We start from the raw sequence: 17,169 nt of genomic DNA on the forward strand, positions 1-17,169 counted from the left end.
TGTAAATAATTTTCTCCAACATATCAGCCTGGAGATTTAACAAGCAATGTATTTCTAAATCAAGGACTAAAAAAAAAAATCTAAAATATATATTTTTATTATGAACCAAAGTCGGCTGGATTCGGTCCCCTAGGGTTCAAAAGGCTCGAGGATATGCTTCCCTTCCGCTTCTTGCGTCGCGGGAAACGACGTTGGTTAGGTGCTGGCAGGTGAAACCAGACGGCCAAACAAGAATCAACAGCTGCCGCCGACCGAAAACCTAGCCCTCTCTCTCTCTCTCCGCCCCGCGCTAAAATCCTCAATTCAGGGTTCCGTTTGGGCTCGGAAAACGTTTCTAGCTAGTAGCTCCCGATGAATCGGCCCGCAGAAACCTCGATTGGGGTTCTTGCGGCCTGAACCTAGAGACCCTAATCCGCAGATCGAGGTCGGTTTCGCTTTCTCCTCCCATGGCGATCATTGGCGACGCGCTTCGGCAGGCATTCATGCCGAAGCATGAGTACGAGAGCCTCCGGGAGGAGGAGAAGGCCTGGGGCCGCCTCCAGAGACCCCTGGCCGTGGCCCTCGCGGCGGCATTCGGCCTTGCAGTCGTCGTCGCCGTCTCCGTGAGCATGAGCATCGTCTTCCCTGGAGAGGCCGCCCGGCGGCCGTTCTGCCGGGACCCCAGGATCCAGGCGCTGCCGATGAACACCAGCCAGGAGCCTGATCTGTACGGGTACCACGGCGCGTTTTATTTGACGGACGAGGAGGCAGCGGACTATTACTGGCTGGTTGTCTTCATCCCATCGGCGATCGTCTTCTTGGCGTCGGTCGTCTACCTCTTGGCCGGTGAGCCAGCTTCTTGGGGTTCCCTTTCCTCTTTTTCTTGTTCCATTTCTTGTCCACTCGATGAAATTTCTCGAACATTGATTGCGAGAATTTTGTTGGGATATTAGAGAAGCTAGTTTACATGGTGCAAACATGGTGGAGCCGGTTTATGATTGGTAAAAATTTATTTGCAATATTTGAAAGAACACACATGTAGTTTTGATTAGCAGTTTGTATTTAATGTCCATTTGGATGCCCAAATATACTGTCCCAGTATAAATTATCCCAACAACCGCAAATTAAGAGAGAGGAAACAATGGGGGAGGAGAAATCAGTGCAGCCAGAAGGCTGAATATTTCCTTGAATGAATTAAATTAGTCGCCCATGGACAATTTGTTCCAACTGTCCACCATTTATTGATTATTCCAAGGAATAGTTATGTGGGCATTTATACAGATCCCTAGTGTACTTAACGAAGGCAAAGTAGGGTTATATGAAGCTCGTAAGATTTATTTCATTGGTGATGATACTTGTAAATTAAATTTAGTAAAGTCTATTGGGAAGTTATTTAAACAAATAAAGATTCTGATGATGTCTGATACTTGCTTTATGTGAGTCTATGAGAATCAACACATTATGTTTGCTGGTTGAAGTACTCTTAATAGATATCGTAGCCTATCTTTGGAAATTGATTCGATTTGATGAACTTTCAAACACTGGCCAGAATTTAACTCCGGCCCATGTTCAAACAACATTGTATATTGTTGCTCAATAAAAAAATGTAATGAGTTGCCGAGGGTTTCTGCGACAAGTGAGACCTGAAACAACACAGGGTGATGGGTCAGATATCTCAATGGGGATTTTGCTAATGATGTTGGTGAAGTTTGAAGCTCCATCACATTCTTGTGATGTAGGGAAAGCTGGGAGTGAGGATGTTAATGTTAGTGTTGGGTTAGTCAGTGTGTCATCATGGGAAAAATCTAGTAGAAGCAATTGAGTCTTGCCCAAGCGAGGAGCACTGAAAGTCAATAGTTTAATATTTAATCACACTATTCACAATCAACATTTTTGGGTAATATTAAAAGTCCTCATCTTTCTCTGAACTAACAGAAGGCTTTTAGAGAGGATACTTGCTGATACTAGGTAATTTACTGATAAAATTTGTTTGGCAGAAGTTCTCTCTAGAAAACTGAAAGGAGGAAGGGGATTGTATCACTCCATCAATCTCCCAATCCCTGCTTTTTTGTGGATAATCAAAATCCCCCATGAGTTCAAATATCTTATAGCAAAAAATTGGGGTAAGGTGACATGGCTAGCTAGCATATCATAATCAACTCCTTCTATTTTCACGTCTCTCCAAGAAAACCCTCGATGGTGGAATTTATCTCGGAACAATCTCCTCACCTATCCAAACAGGGCCTTTAGGGGACAATAAATGTGTATGAAGATTTGAAGCTGGAGTGTCATTTGATCATCATGTATGGAATGTTTGGGGGTTATATCATGGCCATTGATTTCCATATTTTCCCCCATTATGCTCCAATTAAGAAAGTTTTGTGTTTATCTTTTTCTAAAGACACCAAATAGGGAGATTCTTGAATTGTAAAATATCTTAGTAGCCATTCAGCCTTTTCTGCACAAAATAGCTCTTACTTGCTGCCCATGTGGATGTAGTAGTATGTTATTAATGGTTTGACTGTTACCTGTTGGCCTTCTCATTCCCTTCAAAAACCTCTCCCGATCATGGTCTGCCTTTGTGCTTTAGTTGGATGAGATCACCTTCAACAAATTCTATTCTTTTAATGAGTCATCAATTTTTTTAAGATGAGTGCTTTCTGCATCAACCTAACACCTTGATGAGGGCTACAATTACAGCAGCACTTGATAGATGGGTGTATTAAAGGAGAAAGAGTTAATTTTACCAAGAAAAAGGGGGAAAGTTAAGATGGATGAGGGAAAGAGGGAGAACGATGCCTATTGGAACCCAGATTGGTAGACTCTAATAAAAGTTTTCTTATGGGATTAAATAATAATAAAATACTTTGTGCAAGAAGCTCGGGCGGCCAAGACTTTTGCTGGATTCCTGGACTTTTGTGTAATATATAGTAGAGAATTTCATTAGAAAAATCACAAAATAACTAGATGTTGCTTCATGTCCATGCAGTCGTATTTGTATTGTTTTATTTCTTAGAACTTCTTCACAACAAGCCATTTGTACCGCAATCACACCCCTCCACTTAACAAATGGAGGATCTGGGTTTGGGTCTTGGGTGGTGCATTCCCAAGAAGTCTGAACTGGGCAACTATGGTATGGTCTGGTCTACCTTTCTTTCTTTTTAAGAAAAGAGCTCATAAAAATTCACTAACCACAACATAACCATAACCGTCAATCTTTATCCCACCTTTCTGGGATCAGCTTTATGGATCCTGCTTTGCCAAGAATTCCTATTTGTGGCCACATCTTAAGTAATTTCAAGCTTTTATAAGAATCAATAACTAGCAAATATTATTAGCCTAATTATACTAGGTACTTATATTTGACTATAAGATATGATATCAGATATTTGATTTGAAATAGAAGAGATTGCATCATATATTTGACTTGAAATAGAAGATGTAACATCAAGTTGCTTAGAAGGAAAAACTTCAATGGAGCCAATACTTGAGCTATGTTGCAAATGATTATCCTGGCTAATTAGTGTGACCCATATCCTAGTCCTATTACACATTTCAACTTTTGTTTTAGATATTGATTTCAGGCTTCATCCTAAAATATTACATGCAAGTGGTGTGAGTTTTGTAGCAATAATGGTGCATCTGGTCCTTAGGATTTGGTATGACAAAGCATATTCCATTACAATCCTCTGCAACTGTTCTAATTTATAGACGCATAGTATTAATTCAATGGACAATTTGAATCTAAACTATAATTATGTATGTCTTTTTAGAAAACTTAACGTAGATATAGATTCATATTTGCCCCCGCCAAATTATAAATTCTGATCTTGATCCTGAAGAAGCAAGGATATTTGACTGGATTTTTGTGTTTATATTGCCAAATGTGCAGTTTTTTGGGGTTATAGATGGGTTTAGCATGCTACTTAGATTATTGCTACTCACTATTGCGTGTTTACCTTGTCTAACAAATTTTATTATCTTTAAAATACCATATACTTTCTTTTCATTTAACTTTAGCATGATTTGATAGTTTCTTTAGAAAAGCAGAATTTTTTTTGGAAGAAGCTGGACATATGAAATGCACATTTAGCGAAAATAAAAATGAAGATGAGGCTCCAGGTAAGGTTGATAGACAAAATTTCAAAAGCAATATGTTTTCTTGGTAATCACACAGCAATCAATTTCCTTGCTTAATGTCTATTATACAAAATAATGAACACATACACATATGCGTGCATACTGCTCTATAGTAGCAAAGACCTAGACTCCAACACGTTGAGGCTAGCCTCTAGGTCTTTTGCAATATAAACATTGTGGCCATTTTGGTTTGAAGAGTGAAGCTGCATGATATGTTCTATTGTTGTTTACCAAAACTCATTATTGACACCTCATGAGAGGGGGAAAAAAAAAAAGACTTGTTGGGATGCTAGAATCTATTTCCTCTTTTAAAAAACTTGGGACTCTTGAATTTCAATAAGGAAACTAATTCGAAAAAAGAGAAAAAAAAAACGCATCTAAAAGAAAAAAGATCCTGAATTCCAAATAATTGCATTTTAAGAACAAAAGTACATATCTCATAATATTGAGATCCCAAATCCCAAGAACTGCAATCTAAACCATTAAATAGATAGAAGATCAAATTCATTTCTCTTTTCTCTTAGTGCATGCGCCAAAATCTAATGTGCATGCGTGTGCATGTTTGCATATGAATTAGAGCTGGTCGAACTAAGTGGATAGTTGCTTTTAAGGTATACATAATCAAAGTTATCTTGCAGTATAATGGGGAATATTTATGGAACAACAAGGAGGCATGGTATATTTTATATTTCAGAATGTTGGGCAATAGAAAGGTCTGGGAAAACAAGTTCAACAACATAGCACAAAAAAAATTGCAATGGATGTGTTGTAAAACTAGAAAATGTCAGATTAAGGACTGTATATATTTGAGGAGCTATATGAGTTTATGTTATATGGACTTGAATATCAAGTGCAGACATGTGTCCAAACATCATATCCATCTAATATCTAAGAAGTTCTTCTAACAGGCACATGCCCAATTTTCATACCAATACCCATTTTTGAGTGTCGGCGGTAGGTAATTTGGATTGAGGGGTCCAAGTAATATAGGTAGGAGTTGTTCCAACTAAATTAAAGTGATTGAGAATGCATGAAGATGGTATGATCTTCGCGTATGATGAAGATTCGAAGGGGCTTCAATTTCAAAATGGAGGGTTGCTTCATCTATAAGGGACAAGGAACCTAAGATGACATAAATGGAGATTGTGGTTTTTGAAAAATGATATAAAAAATTTTAATAAGTCAGAGGTAGCCCTAAATAGAAATGCTTGGTGAATGAGGATTCATGAATCTGGGCCCAAATGGACAGGCTTTGTTGGTGTGGTCATGGTCATGGTTATAATTCAAGCTAAGATCATCGATCAAACAGTTCTTACTATAAAATAATCCACGTTATTAATTGCTGAGAATAATGGAGCCTGTGTACATGGAAAAATTATATCTAGATCTGGCTCTAAGTAAATTGCTATATCTGGATTTCACTTTTCGCATGCCACTCTTTCATCTAGCTTTTGCTGTTTGTATTGAAAAAGCTGGTTATAATTGGTTCTGTGACTTTTTTCTTTTTGAGTTTCTGAACGTGTTCCTTTCCATAATGGCTGTTATTTGTTTTATGTGGCATTGCCCTATCTTATTAATTTATGTTGTTTAAATTGAAAAACAAGAAAAAAAATGCCATTTAATTGTTATTCTATGTTAATCATTTCTTAATTAGTTTCTGATTTCATTGTTAATTATGCCGTAGGAATAGCTGTTGCATATTCCGCTCCAAGAAGACACATATGCCTCAAGGTAGTGGAAAATAACTACTGTGCATCAAAAAGAGGTAAGCTGATGTTGCTCTCATAGAGTGCCAGATGTGTCGATATTAATTTTTTTCCCTGTTTGGTAAATGATGAATATAGCTTAAAATATGTCTGCAGTACACATTTGCATTGTGTTGTTCTATGTTTTGATTTTAAAAATTATTTTGCTGTTTCATTTCCTATTGTGCCAAGGTGGGATTGTAAAAGAGTTCATCATTTGATCTTTCAAACATCGTGGTTTTATTATGTTCTAATCTATCCTATTAGCAATAAAGATAAGGTAGTCATGTTGCTAATTTTGCTTATTTCTTCATTACTCAAGTTTCTACATTCACATTATATATAAACCCTTTGCTGACTCAGTTGTACTGAGATCAGGCTTGATATGTCAGGGGAGACAAATTGGTCAATTCTAACCATGTTGATCAACTCTTTTTTCACTCACAGGGGTACAAAGTGGGAGATACAGAGTGCCTTTTGCATTTCTGAATGAACTATCAATGAATTCTGCTTTGGAATGCATCTCATGCTGAAATTTTACTTCTTTGTTTTGCGGCCCCCCCCCCCTCCACACCAAAAATAAAAAAAATAAAAAAGAGTTAGTCAGAAGTCCAATCCTGTAGGGTTGCATCTGAATTATGATTCACATACCTGTTCGTTCTGGAGTGATGCAAATAATTTTGCAACATGTTTGCCCCCAATGAAATTGATTTCTTTGCTAGCTGTAGTCAAAATGTATCCATTCTTAAATTGTGACACAATCTTGTAGGTGGGGTACGTTGTCTATCGATTCTCAATGTGGTGTTCGCGGTGATCTTTGGTCTTCTTGCACTATTTCTTGGGTCAAGCCTTCTCACACTAGGGAGTAGTTGCTCCGTTCCACTATTCTGGTGTTATGAGATTGCGTCTTGGGGTCTTGTAACCTTGTATGGTGGCACTGCCTTCTTTCTGAGAAGAAAAGCGGCAGTAATCCTTGATGAGGGCGCCTATGCTGGCCGAAACCTTGGATTGGAGATGTTGGAACCAACCAGAGAAGTGACACCAGAAATGGAGAGGCGTGTGAATGAAGGTTTCAAGGCGTGGATGGGATCTTCCCTCCTTTCTTCTGATGAAGAAGATGAGCCTGATTACAATCTAGAGGTGGCTCGACCCGTTCTAACTGACTCTACCCTGCAAAGAGGGTGAAGTTTGTTGTTTGAAATTCTGTACATCAATCCTTGTCCGGCTTGTTTTTTTTTTTTTTTTTTTCCCCTTTTATTTTTATATTTTTTTAAAAAAATATTTTCTGTGGGTTTAGAATGTAATTATGCAAAACCACCACTGTTTATGCTGTCATATACCAACTGGTGAATTTAGATACACGTCCATGCAAAAGAATTTGGGGTTCGTACTACCCTTCAGATTGAGCCTCCATGAGTTGAGATGGGGCTGCTATTGAGTGTAGACCGTCCATGGAATTGAATAAAATCTGTGCATAGGTTCATTACTTCAACAGCTACAACAAGAAGAGGTCTCTTCTCTCTATCAAGTTGGTAGCCGATTCAGTCAGGGTGCCAAATTCGCGGAAATGCACTCGTGCATCCTGCAATAACCACTGCATGCGTCCACCTATCTTATTACTAGAATAATGTCGATTTAGACGAGATTCATCCGCCTGTTGCATGTGACCAGATTCCCAGGGATCTCACTGAATGACGGACTGTTCTACGGGACTCGAACTAAAAGTTGCGCAAAGCTTGTACGACGACATGTGCATAGTTGCAGTAGGGTGGCTAAATATATATATATGTTTGGCTCAAAAAAAAATTATTATCTTGCTGGTGGTTCTGATATTTTGTTACTGTAAAATAATCTCATTTTCGGCATCATTCAGCTTGCGGTATAATTGTTAATATAATTTGTTTTGGGAGATGCCACAGATGATGATCCTTGATATATGATGCATGGAGCTACGAACAATACGATGCTGTGATCCATGTTGCAACTCTATGTGGCAGGGTGGTCGAAAGGTTTTGCTAAAACGGAATTCCTCTTTAACTCGCGCTTCCTGTATCCATGCTGGTGGAGAAATCATATCCTTGATGATTTTTTATTGGAAAAAAAAAAAGAAATATTTAAAATAGATGATTTTTTCATGGAAAGTTTTTAACTTTCGTTTCATGCCTTCTCCACACGATGACATATTCTTGTGTGAAGTGATCTATGGTTTGTTAATTGATTAAGGGATTGAAAAATAGTTATTTCGTATGAAGTTAGATAATGCATTGGTAGATGATGCTTTTGTTGATATGTTAAAGATTTAATTTAATTTGAAAGATGTACTTTATTCAGATGGTGAGTTCTTTCATATTCAATGTTGTACTTATATTCTTAATTTAATTGTACAAGAGGGATTAAAGGAGATAGATGAACCTATTTATAAGGTTCGTGAAAGTGTTAAATATATGAGAGGTTCACAAATTCAGAAATAAAAAATTTTAAAATGTGTTAGACAAATGCCTTTGGAAAGTAAAAAAGGTTTAAGGCAGGATATCCCCACAAGATAGAATTCAATTTTTTTAATGTTAGACGATGCTCTTATTTATCGCCGTGCTTTTTTTCATTTGAAATTAAATGACTTCAATTACAAGCATTGTCCATCTGAAGAAGAGTGGGACAAAACTGTGAAGCTTAATAAGTTGTTGAGTATGTTCTATGATGCTACTCTTATATTTTCTGGAGTTAAATATCCTATAGCAAATTTGTACTTTCCATATGTGTTTTTGATTGAGCTCAGTTTAAGACAAGAGATGAAAAATGTAGATGCTTTTATGCAACGAATGGCACGACAAATGTATAGAAAGTTTGAAAAATATTGATCAGATCATCATTTAATCTTGGCCATGGTAGTTATTTTGGATCCTCGATATAAATTTCAGTTTGTAGAGTATTGCTATAGAAAGTTGTATGGATATGGCTGTTTCGAGACCGTCCGCATCTGTGATTGCATATTTTTTCTCTTCAATCAGTATATGGTTTCTTTTTCTAAAACTCCAGCTGTTGGTACATCAACTGATACAAACATTGATAGTGATACTTCTTGTGGGATTTCTGAGCTATGTAGAAAAGCAAATGTCTTTAAGGTAACATAAATTTTTGTTTATTAAAATAAATTTATTACCTGGTATATGATACTAGTTCTAATAAATAACTTATTTTATTTTTATAATAATGTAGGATTTTGATATATTTGAAAACTTTGAATTTGTTATTACTACACAAAAGTTTGAATTGGAGTTATACTTAGATGAACTAAGACTTGATAGGAAGTCTAATTTAGATATCTTTGAATTTTGAAAAGTCAATCATTTTCGATATCCTCATCTTTCTCTCATGGCATGTGATATTTTAACTATTCCAATATCTACAGTTATTTCTGAATCTGTTTTTAGTATTGACGGGTGGATACTTGATAAGTATCGTAGTTCACATAAATCAAATATCATGGAGGCCGTGATTTGCACCCGAGATTGGATATTTGCAAAGAAAGGTATATAATTTAATCATTGTATTGCTATTATATTTTTTGAATGAGTTTATTATTAACTATTGTAATTTTTCAATATAAATATTTTGGAATTCGAATTAGATGAGATTGTAAAAGATGTCAAGAACTTTAGTTCCATCAATAAAACCCAATCAACTCAAGGCTCGACCCATATTGATCCCAATCCATAATGAGATGAATCATGGTGATGCATTCTTTTTGGATTGTGTTGTTTATATTTTTTGGACATATAAGCTTGTTATGTTATGTTTTGTTTGAAATTTCTTTTTGATTTTTGTTTGACTAAGAACAATGGATGTTATTATGTGGTCTTTGTTTGAAATTTTAGATATTTGTTTGGATTTTAGGTAATTTTGAGATTATTTTAAGGTTTGTATGTAGAGGCTATGATGATTTTTGGATATATATTTGATGACTTAACTATTTCAAGCGGTAACAATCTTGGATGGTCTCTTTTATAGACAACCGATTGTAGTTATTTTGATTTAGCTATAGATTAATTATCAGATCTGAGCTTCATCTTCCTCTTCTAGATATGTATAAATTTTTTTTTTTCATTATTTGCTATGCTGATGTTTTTTAGATGCAACATCTTTTTGAAAACTGAAATGAGAAACAGAACAAAGATAAACATGTGATCTACATAAGCTAAATTTCAGTCTCAAGTGAAAACTGCAGCCAATTTATCAGAATTTATGATTGATAAAAGATAGTATACTTTTATCACCGTTCATTGTACATGATTGACAATTTCTTTGATTACTTTGTCTTCAATCCAAGTTTTAGAGAATATTCTGATGTATAATTCAGTTTTAAGATAAGGTTAGGCAAATTACAATCACACAAGTAAAATTGGTTGCGGTAGCTGTTTGTCGTATCATTTAGTTCACCTTGATTATTTTCAAAAAATTAAATTCATCTTAATTTTTATTTTTTTAACAGAAATCATAGCATACAATAATAAACAGATTAAACGAGTTGGATCGGATCGGTTAAACAGGTTATTCATCTAATAAATATGTTAAAGGATAAATAGGTTAAATGGGTTGGATTGGATCGGCTAAACATGTTAACTGTTTAATAAACAGATTAGGTGGATCGGATTAGATGATCAGATCTAGATCAGATCTGATCTAGATTTATTAAATAGATCAGATCTAGATTTAAAATTTTAATTTATTTAATAAATAAATTAAATTAAATTTTATATTTTTTAATTTATTTTATATTTAATTCAATTTATTTATGATTGATTCGAATCGATTGCCATCTCTAACCGTATCGATCCAACGAGATCATGTGGGCCGGGTTATTCCATTTCACCAAGCCTGGAGCGGAAAAAGATATTCGAGGACCAGCTTTGAGGACGCTTGTGGTCCCCACTTACCTGTGCGTGCCAAAACTTGGGAAATAGCGTTCGTCCTGGAACATGAAGAAGTGTGAGGATCCATCACCCAAGGAAGGTCCACGTCGTCCGTCACGGTTTTGCCAAAACGCGTCTCCTATGTTGATTGTTGAACGTGGGGGACTCTACAAAGATTTTATTTTATTTTTTTTTTGAAAAAAAGACAAAGTAGGATGGGTACCTGTAGAATGTAGGACCGGTCTCCTTATTTTATTCCTTTTGATAAGAATGAGGTAAAGAGTTCACGGACCTGAGAGCATATTTTTCGTCATGTTCTCCGCGTCCGCGTCATTCTCTCCCCTTATCGACGCTTGCAGTCGCCACCACCACCAACCATCACTTGCTTTCTCTTCTTCCAGTCTATGACGCAGCCGGAGGAGGCGGTCCAAAATCTCTCAGGCGAGACGGAGATGGAGAAGGGGAAGGAGAAACAGGAGGCAGCCACCGTGTCCTTTTCTTTAAACCCAGAAGAACCGGGAACTGAGACTGACCGCTTCCAACAGGCTCTACTGGTTGATAACCTCTCATCCTCCCCCGTTTCTCTCTTATCCTTCCTTTCTCTCTTCCCAATGACGGATGACCTGAGCTCACCATGTGTTATTTAAGTTTACTCGTTACTGAGTGCAGGAACTGAAAGACTTGCACTCTCAACTACACCAGGCAGCAGATTACTGCGAGAATGCATTTTTAAAGGCCGGTAATAGAAAATTGTAAGACCTTCTACTCTTAAACACTATTTTCTATGATTTTTCTTTCTAGGAATTCCATTTTTTTTTTTTTTTTTCTGACAGAAGTGATCAATGTTGATTGTAATATATATATGTTTCTTGCTTAGAAGAAGTGGAGAAAATTTTGATGTGAACATCGAGTTTGGATCGTCTCTGGTTGGTGTCTCTTCCGTTGTAATTACTAATCATCCATTTTGGTGGGTTCCATGGATGAGTGGGGTGATGAGTGAAACAAGAATTAGAGTGGGTCCTATCTTTTTTTTTTTTTGAAAAAAAAAAAAAAAGAAAAGAAAAGGGAGATTATGTGTGCAAGAGCACGGCACAGTCACCCAACTTTATTGAAAGAAACTGATATACAGTAAAAGAGAAGTGAAAGACTGTACAAAGTGAAGAACAGAAACAGTAAAGATTGATTTCGATCAAAAAGAAACAGTAAGGATTGATGTTGCTGCATGCCTTTAAAAAAAGACCCCTCTGTTAGCAGAAGAAGGGATTAAAGGATTGCACCAAGAGTTCACAAGAAGCTGAAGAGAAAGCTTAATCCAAGTCTTCAAGCCGTGATCCAGAATCTTGCCTGAGACAAGCTTGGGTTGGGTTAGGGGTTGGGTCACTCCATAAAGAACTTTCAGGCCAAACCTGAAGTCGTATCAACACACTAATCAGTATGGTCTGGATTCATCCTCGGCTTTTTAACACAACCAAATTGAGTTGGATTAGGGAAATGAATTGTTAACTAGGTTAAATACTAGCATGGGGACTAAAATATTTGGCATTGCTCTGTACTTAGCCCTTTCTCGCTTTGAGACCCAAATCCAGAACAGTCAATTCTATGAGCTATGGATCTCTTAATGCAATGCAATAACAACATCTCTAACATAATATTCTCTTGTAACTTGGAAAGAGTTTTGGAGAGCACAAAGAACTACATTAGTGATGCAGTTGTTGCCATGGTCGATCATCTGGGGAATGTTTCATCCAAGCTCGAGCACCGACTCCATGGCAACATCGAGGCCGCGCAAACAGAGCAAAAGATTGATTGCTTAAAACAGGTAAGTTAATAGTTACCCTCAGTGCGGTTACCTCAGTAACAGTTCTTGCTCTCTGTTTTTTTATCAGCAAAAGAACTTCTTGGAAGATTCTGTGGATTTTGGTTTATATATGTGGTTCATGCAGAAAAAGACTCGGGTTATATGAGCTAACCAAAAAATGAGAGATGATCATGTACATCATTATGGTATCATGATAATTTAGTTAGATATTATCACATTCTAGTTTATCAGTATCTCATGGCAATAATATTACTACATCTGTAACATATACAAAAGACAATATGACATATGTCATTATTTTGCTTAGGTTGGCAAAGGCTGTTGATCTTGTTGTGACTTGAATTAATTCATGTACCTCTTCTTTTATATGTATGAATTATCTAATTGTTATCCACTGCACAGAGGCTTCTCACGTGTCAACAATATGCTGTAAGTCTCAATCTGTCTGCCGTGCAATGGAGTGCCAAGCTGCCACGATATCACCAGCATTATCTGTCACCATGTAAACTATATCTTCTATCCATTCTTTATACCTTTTTATACTTAAATTCTGAACAGTGTCATCTCTGCTAAGAATTAGAAGTTCAGCATGATGATCCTTGCCATTTTAGTTTAAAAACTTTCATATGAGACCAATTTAACAGAATCGTCACCTTTTAATCAACTGAAAGTGTATTGCTTAGTAAAGGAGCAAAAGGAAAGACACTACAACAATGTTTTATTTATTTTGTTTACTCTGTTACCATCTTAATGATATGCTGCTGACTTTGTTTTTTCAAATTTCATTATACTTGTTAGTTCATCTTAATTTTTTTCTCTGAAACAGTGGCTCAGCATCCTGAAAAGTCGACTGGTATCTCCAGGTTTCCTATCCTTCTCAGTTCTCCCTGTATTTTTAGAGCTCATTTGACATTTCTCTAAGTGCTTTAATTACAAAAGACATGAGGGATTTAATCGAATACATCCACAGAGATGAGACTGCTGATAAAATAGCATCCGAAACACCTAGGAAGAAAGATCGGTTGGCAGTGACCGTTTGTCCTTCAGTCTCTGTTGCAGGTGATAGTGTCAAGATTCCCAATGTGGGTGCAGGTAAGCAAACTAGTGAATCTGGACAAAAGTGGACTCGTCAATTTTCTTGTTGGAGTTCCTCAAAAAGCCCGAGTCATTTGTAGGATTGGTTCGTAGCCCGAATATATTTGCATATTGCCATAGTAAAATTTATTTTGGGATCCATGGTCTAACTCTTGCATAGATTTTTACTGCATTCCTAGTGTCCTTGAACCATGAACCGGATTCACATTTATTTGTTTATTTTCTTCCTGTACACCAGTACAATTAATTCATGGTAGAATATAGGGAGAGTGTGAGACCCTTTTTTTCCACAGAGCAACTGTGTTTTTTTTTCCTAGTTCGATATCTCTTGTAGGAATGCATATCCACCAACAAGTGGTCCATTTTGGAGAGGAGTGAGGATTCAAGATTATTTTTTTTCAATTTTGAAGTATGATAGATTGACTGTTTTTTCCTTCCAGGAATAACATTCAGCACAGCTGTGCCAGTTCTCGAAGGCTCATCTATACTTTCAAAACCATGCAATTCTTCCTTTGGTTCCTATACAGATGTAAGTTCTAACTTTTCTTTGGACAACTTCACTATCCTTATCTAGAGGAATATTTTTTTTTTCTATCTTATGGCAAATGATCAGGATAAATAGTACAAATAATTCAACAATTGCTGAATGGTCAGAGCATTTCATTTGCCATGCTATCAGTTCTCATATGTATGTTGGTAGAAATTTTTCTTCATCTTGCATGGGCTTAAGCTCGCTTAAGCTCAAATCATTCATCACCAGACTGTACTAGGTACATATGTAAAGAAAGGATTGTTATACTAAACAACTATGGAATTTCATGTAGGATGTTCATCTGCTGCCTGGTGTGGACCAGAAGAAGAAGTCCATGCAAGGGATTAACTTGTTGTCATTTCTTCGGTTGAGTAAAAGAAAGACCTAGAAAAGGATGGCAGCAAAATCTTGTAATCAAAAAACTTAAAAACTCTAGTTGGCTGGAGTTTTCCTTTTACCTTTTTACATATAGATAAAACATGTTCATGGTATAGGTGCACAAGTTTTGTAGAACTTGGATGCATGTTCAACTTAACAACATGAATGATTCTATTTTCCTTTTTGCTGAGTTCAGAGAGGGAGGGAGGGAGGAGACCTGCCCACACTAAATATCCTAGTTCAGATTTTTGGAGATACATCATCCAAAAAATGGAACCCAGAACCTCTGGATGCTCAGCAGAGGAGACTCGTGACCACTGGTGCAAGCCCTAGTTAATTTTCTGCTGGGTATCATGTAGGTTGAATACTGAAAAAAACATCTCAGGGAGAATGGACCCCATGATTCCATGTTTCTTACCCCTAAATTCCTGTCTTAAGCAAGTTAGATGCCAGTCTTGGTAAGTAACTAGATGCCCTATATTCACTAGGTTAGATAGAAACTCTGAGCCGAACTCAACGTATCGTTTATCCAATTGAAAGTAATTAAATGTCTCATTGATCTATTCTAACATGTGGTTCAACAGTCATGGCAAATATAAGTTTGTTATGAAATATTTAACCAGTTACAAGAAGCTTTAGTGGATAAGTTGACTAGCAGGTAGTGATAATAATCAAAAATGCAATTGGAACTTCCTCTTACTTTACACTTCAACCATGAGTCGAAGAATCCGGGTAAAGTTGCCAATGGCCAAAAGATCCTGCATGAATGATAAATCCAATTCTAGAAATAAAAGCCTCAATTTGCCTGACCAGAAAACAAGTCAGTTATATGTTCTCATTGTTGAAAGCATGCCAGCTCTTTTCCTGGACAACACTTGACACTTGCTAGGCTAGTTTCATTATGTTCAAGAATTGATTTCAAAAGATAATTTTTTTTCATCAAATTTCTAGATAATGTGTACCAGCTAAAATTGATTTTGGAAATATTTAAAGGAAACAAAACAGTCTTCGCAATCATCTACATCAACACTTAAGGTTTAAGGAAAAAAGGGGAGAATTAATTTTAGAGAATCATTTCTTCTTATAAACCTAGAGGAATAGAGATGAATGCGGAATATGTGGAATTATTCTATTCGAATTGGAATATAACAAGCCGATCACTGTGTGGCTAACCAGCGATTACTAGTGATTCTGACTTCATGCAGACGGATTGCAGCCTGCAATCTAAACTGAATCTTATGCAGGCATAGTTTTCATTGTTCCCTTAGCTTCTCCTCTAACGATTAGGCCTCAACTCAGAAACCACCATCCTGTTGCCGACCATGTCCAAAAAATTGGCTTAGGCCCTACTTTTGGCGGTTAGGATTTGGCTGCTTATGTATGGAGAACCTTACATTGTAATACTTTTTGTGATATATGATAAGTATCAGCAGATTTCATTCACCGACGAGACTAGCAAAATTGGAAATGTATCTTCATCACGGTATTTTTCCTGAAATTTAGTGATGCCAGCTGTTTCACATTCCACCATTAGATTTATCCAGAATAATTGTAATAAGCAAAATGAAAAATGATATCATTCATTAAACTTCAAAATCATCTAATCCTCAACCAGTCTCTAACCACCAGTCTCAAGGTAAAATAGGAATTACACGCTGTAACCCTTGATATATTCTTCTATTACCTACTACCCTTTCAATTAAAGTTCTTGGTATTTTCATATCCAATGCCACAAACGTGATAGTTAGGCCCAGTCTAGACAGGTAACGTCTGTCTGTTGGGTGAGTCCTCTTTATGTGAACCACCTTCGCTCTCTACCTTTCAAAATTTGGAAGCCATGGACACATAAGAACGGCCTGCTAACAGACCCAAAATGGACATTCACTTTCCATGAAGTAAGAGTACCCTTTTGCCAGCGTCAGGCCTCTTGAGCCCATATCAACCATCTTCGCCAAGCAAGCTTTAGCGGAAGATATCGTATTTTACTAATACGTAGCAACCAAATGGCTCAAATTCCAGGAGCCATGGCATACCGCCCAAGGTGGCGGCTGCACCATGCAACGAGGGTTGCTAATCTTGTGGTGAACTTCTTTGGGATGGGCATGATCGTTTACTCCCTCTGACTGCTGAAGTTATGGAGGGAAGTAAGCGGTACGTCATAATCTTCTTCTTTACAAAGATTGAGATTCTCATATCTCCATCTTCTCTTTTTCTTTCCATTGCTTTGATTGTCCTTGCTGATTTCTTTTTATGTAAGGAACAACAGTGTAAAGCAAAAAATTGTTAGAGAAAGTAAAGGACTAAGAAATATAAACACCTAACCGCAGTCAGCATTGGTTTGGGTTACCGCAGTTGTTCGTGCGCTATAGACTCCAACAAGAAGAGTACTCAGAATTAGCACCAGTTACTCGCATACATTCAGACTGCCAGATTCCAACTTTGAATTTTTGGCTGCAATAACTCCGCAATCGATTGAACTCAGTTTCAGCACCCGCCTATGCAAGAGGAATCCAGTCTCCAGTAGTGCTGCTTGCTGATTCTGGCCAACAAAGAAGCCACTAATTTTGGGTT

General features: G+C 36.9%; 2 protein-coding genes and 1 long non-coding RNA gene across 4 annotated transcripts; 2 read left to right on the forward strand and 1 right to left on the reverse strand.

Moving 5' to 3' along the window:
• The first annotated feature begins 116 nt into the window (after nucleotides 1–116).
• On the forward strand, nucleotides 117–7,267 carry LOC105047371 (uncharacterized). 2 transcript variants are annotated; one of them, XM_010926286.4, is made up of 3 exons: nucleotides 117–825; nucleotides 5,810–5,884; nucleotides 6,634–7,267. In XM_010926286.4, the coding sequence occupies exons 1-3, from the start codon at nucleotides 447–449 to the stop codon at nucleotides 7,047–7,049; spliced, it is 870 nt and encodes a 289-aa protein (XP_010924588.1). In that variant the 5' UTR covers nucleotides 117–446; the 3' UTR covers nucleotides 7,050–7,267. The 2 variants fall into 2 exon arrangements, with proteins under 2 accessions (XP_010924588.1, XP_010924587.1); XM_010926285.4 differs by having other exon boundaries at nucleotides 119–825; nucleotides 5,804–5,884.
• A 3,684-nt stretch (nucleotides 7,268–10,951) lies between these two features.
• Nucleotides 10,952–14,741, forward strand: LOC105047373 (probable protein ABIL5). The gene is made up of 8 exons (XM_010926287.4): nucleotides 10,952–11,328; nucleotides 11,444–11,526; nucleotides 12,446–12,593; nucleotides 12,996–13,095; nucleotides 13,420–13,456; nucleotides 13,564–13,685; nucleotides 14,129–14,217; nucleotides 14,513–14,741. Exons 1-8 carry the CDS (start codon nucleotides 11,179–11,181, stop codon nucleotides 14,606–14,608), a joined length of 825 nt encoding a protein of 274 aa, XP_010924589.1. The 5' UTR covers nucleotides 10,952–11,178; the 3' UTR covers nucleotides 14,609–14,741.
• Nucleotides 14,742–16,792: 2,051 nt separating this feature from the next.
• On the reverse strand, nucleotides 16,793–17,069 carry LOC140858453 (uncharacterized). Its single transcript, XR_012142019.1, has 2 exons — nucleotides 16,946–17,069; nucleotides 16,793–16,842 (listed from the first exon to the last, which is right to left on the reverse strand). It is a non-coding gene; the product is annotated as an uncharacterized lncRNA (long non-coding RNA).
• Nucleotides 17,070–17,169: the final 100 nt, after the last annotated feature.

The sequence above is a fragment of the Elaeis guineensis genome, chromosome 6 (genome assembly GCF_000442705.2).
Source record: "Elaeis guineensis isolate ETL-2024a chromosome 6, EG11, whole genome shotgun sequence".
NCBI lineage: Eukaryota > Viridiplantae > Streptophyta > Magnoliopsida > Arecales > Arecaceae > Elaeis > Elaeis guineensis.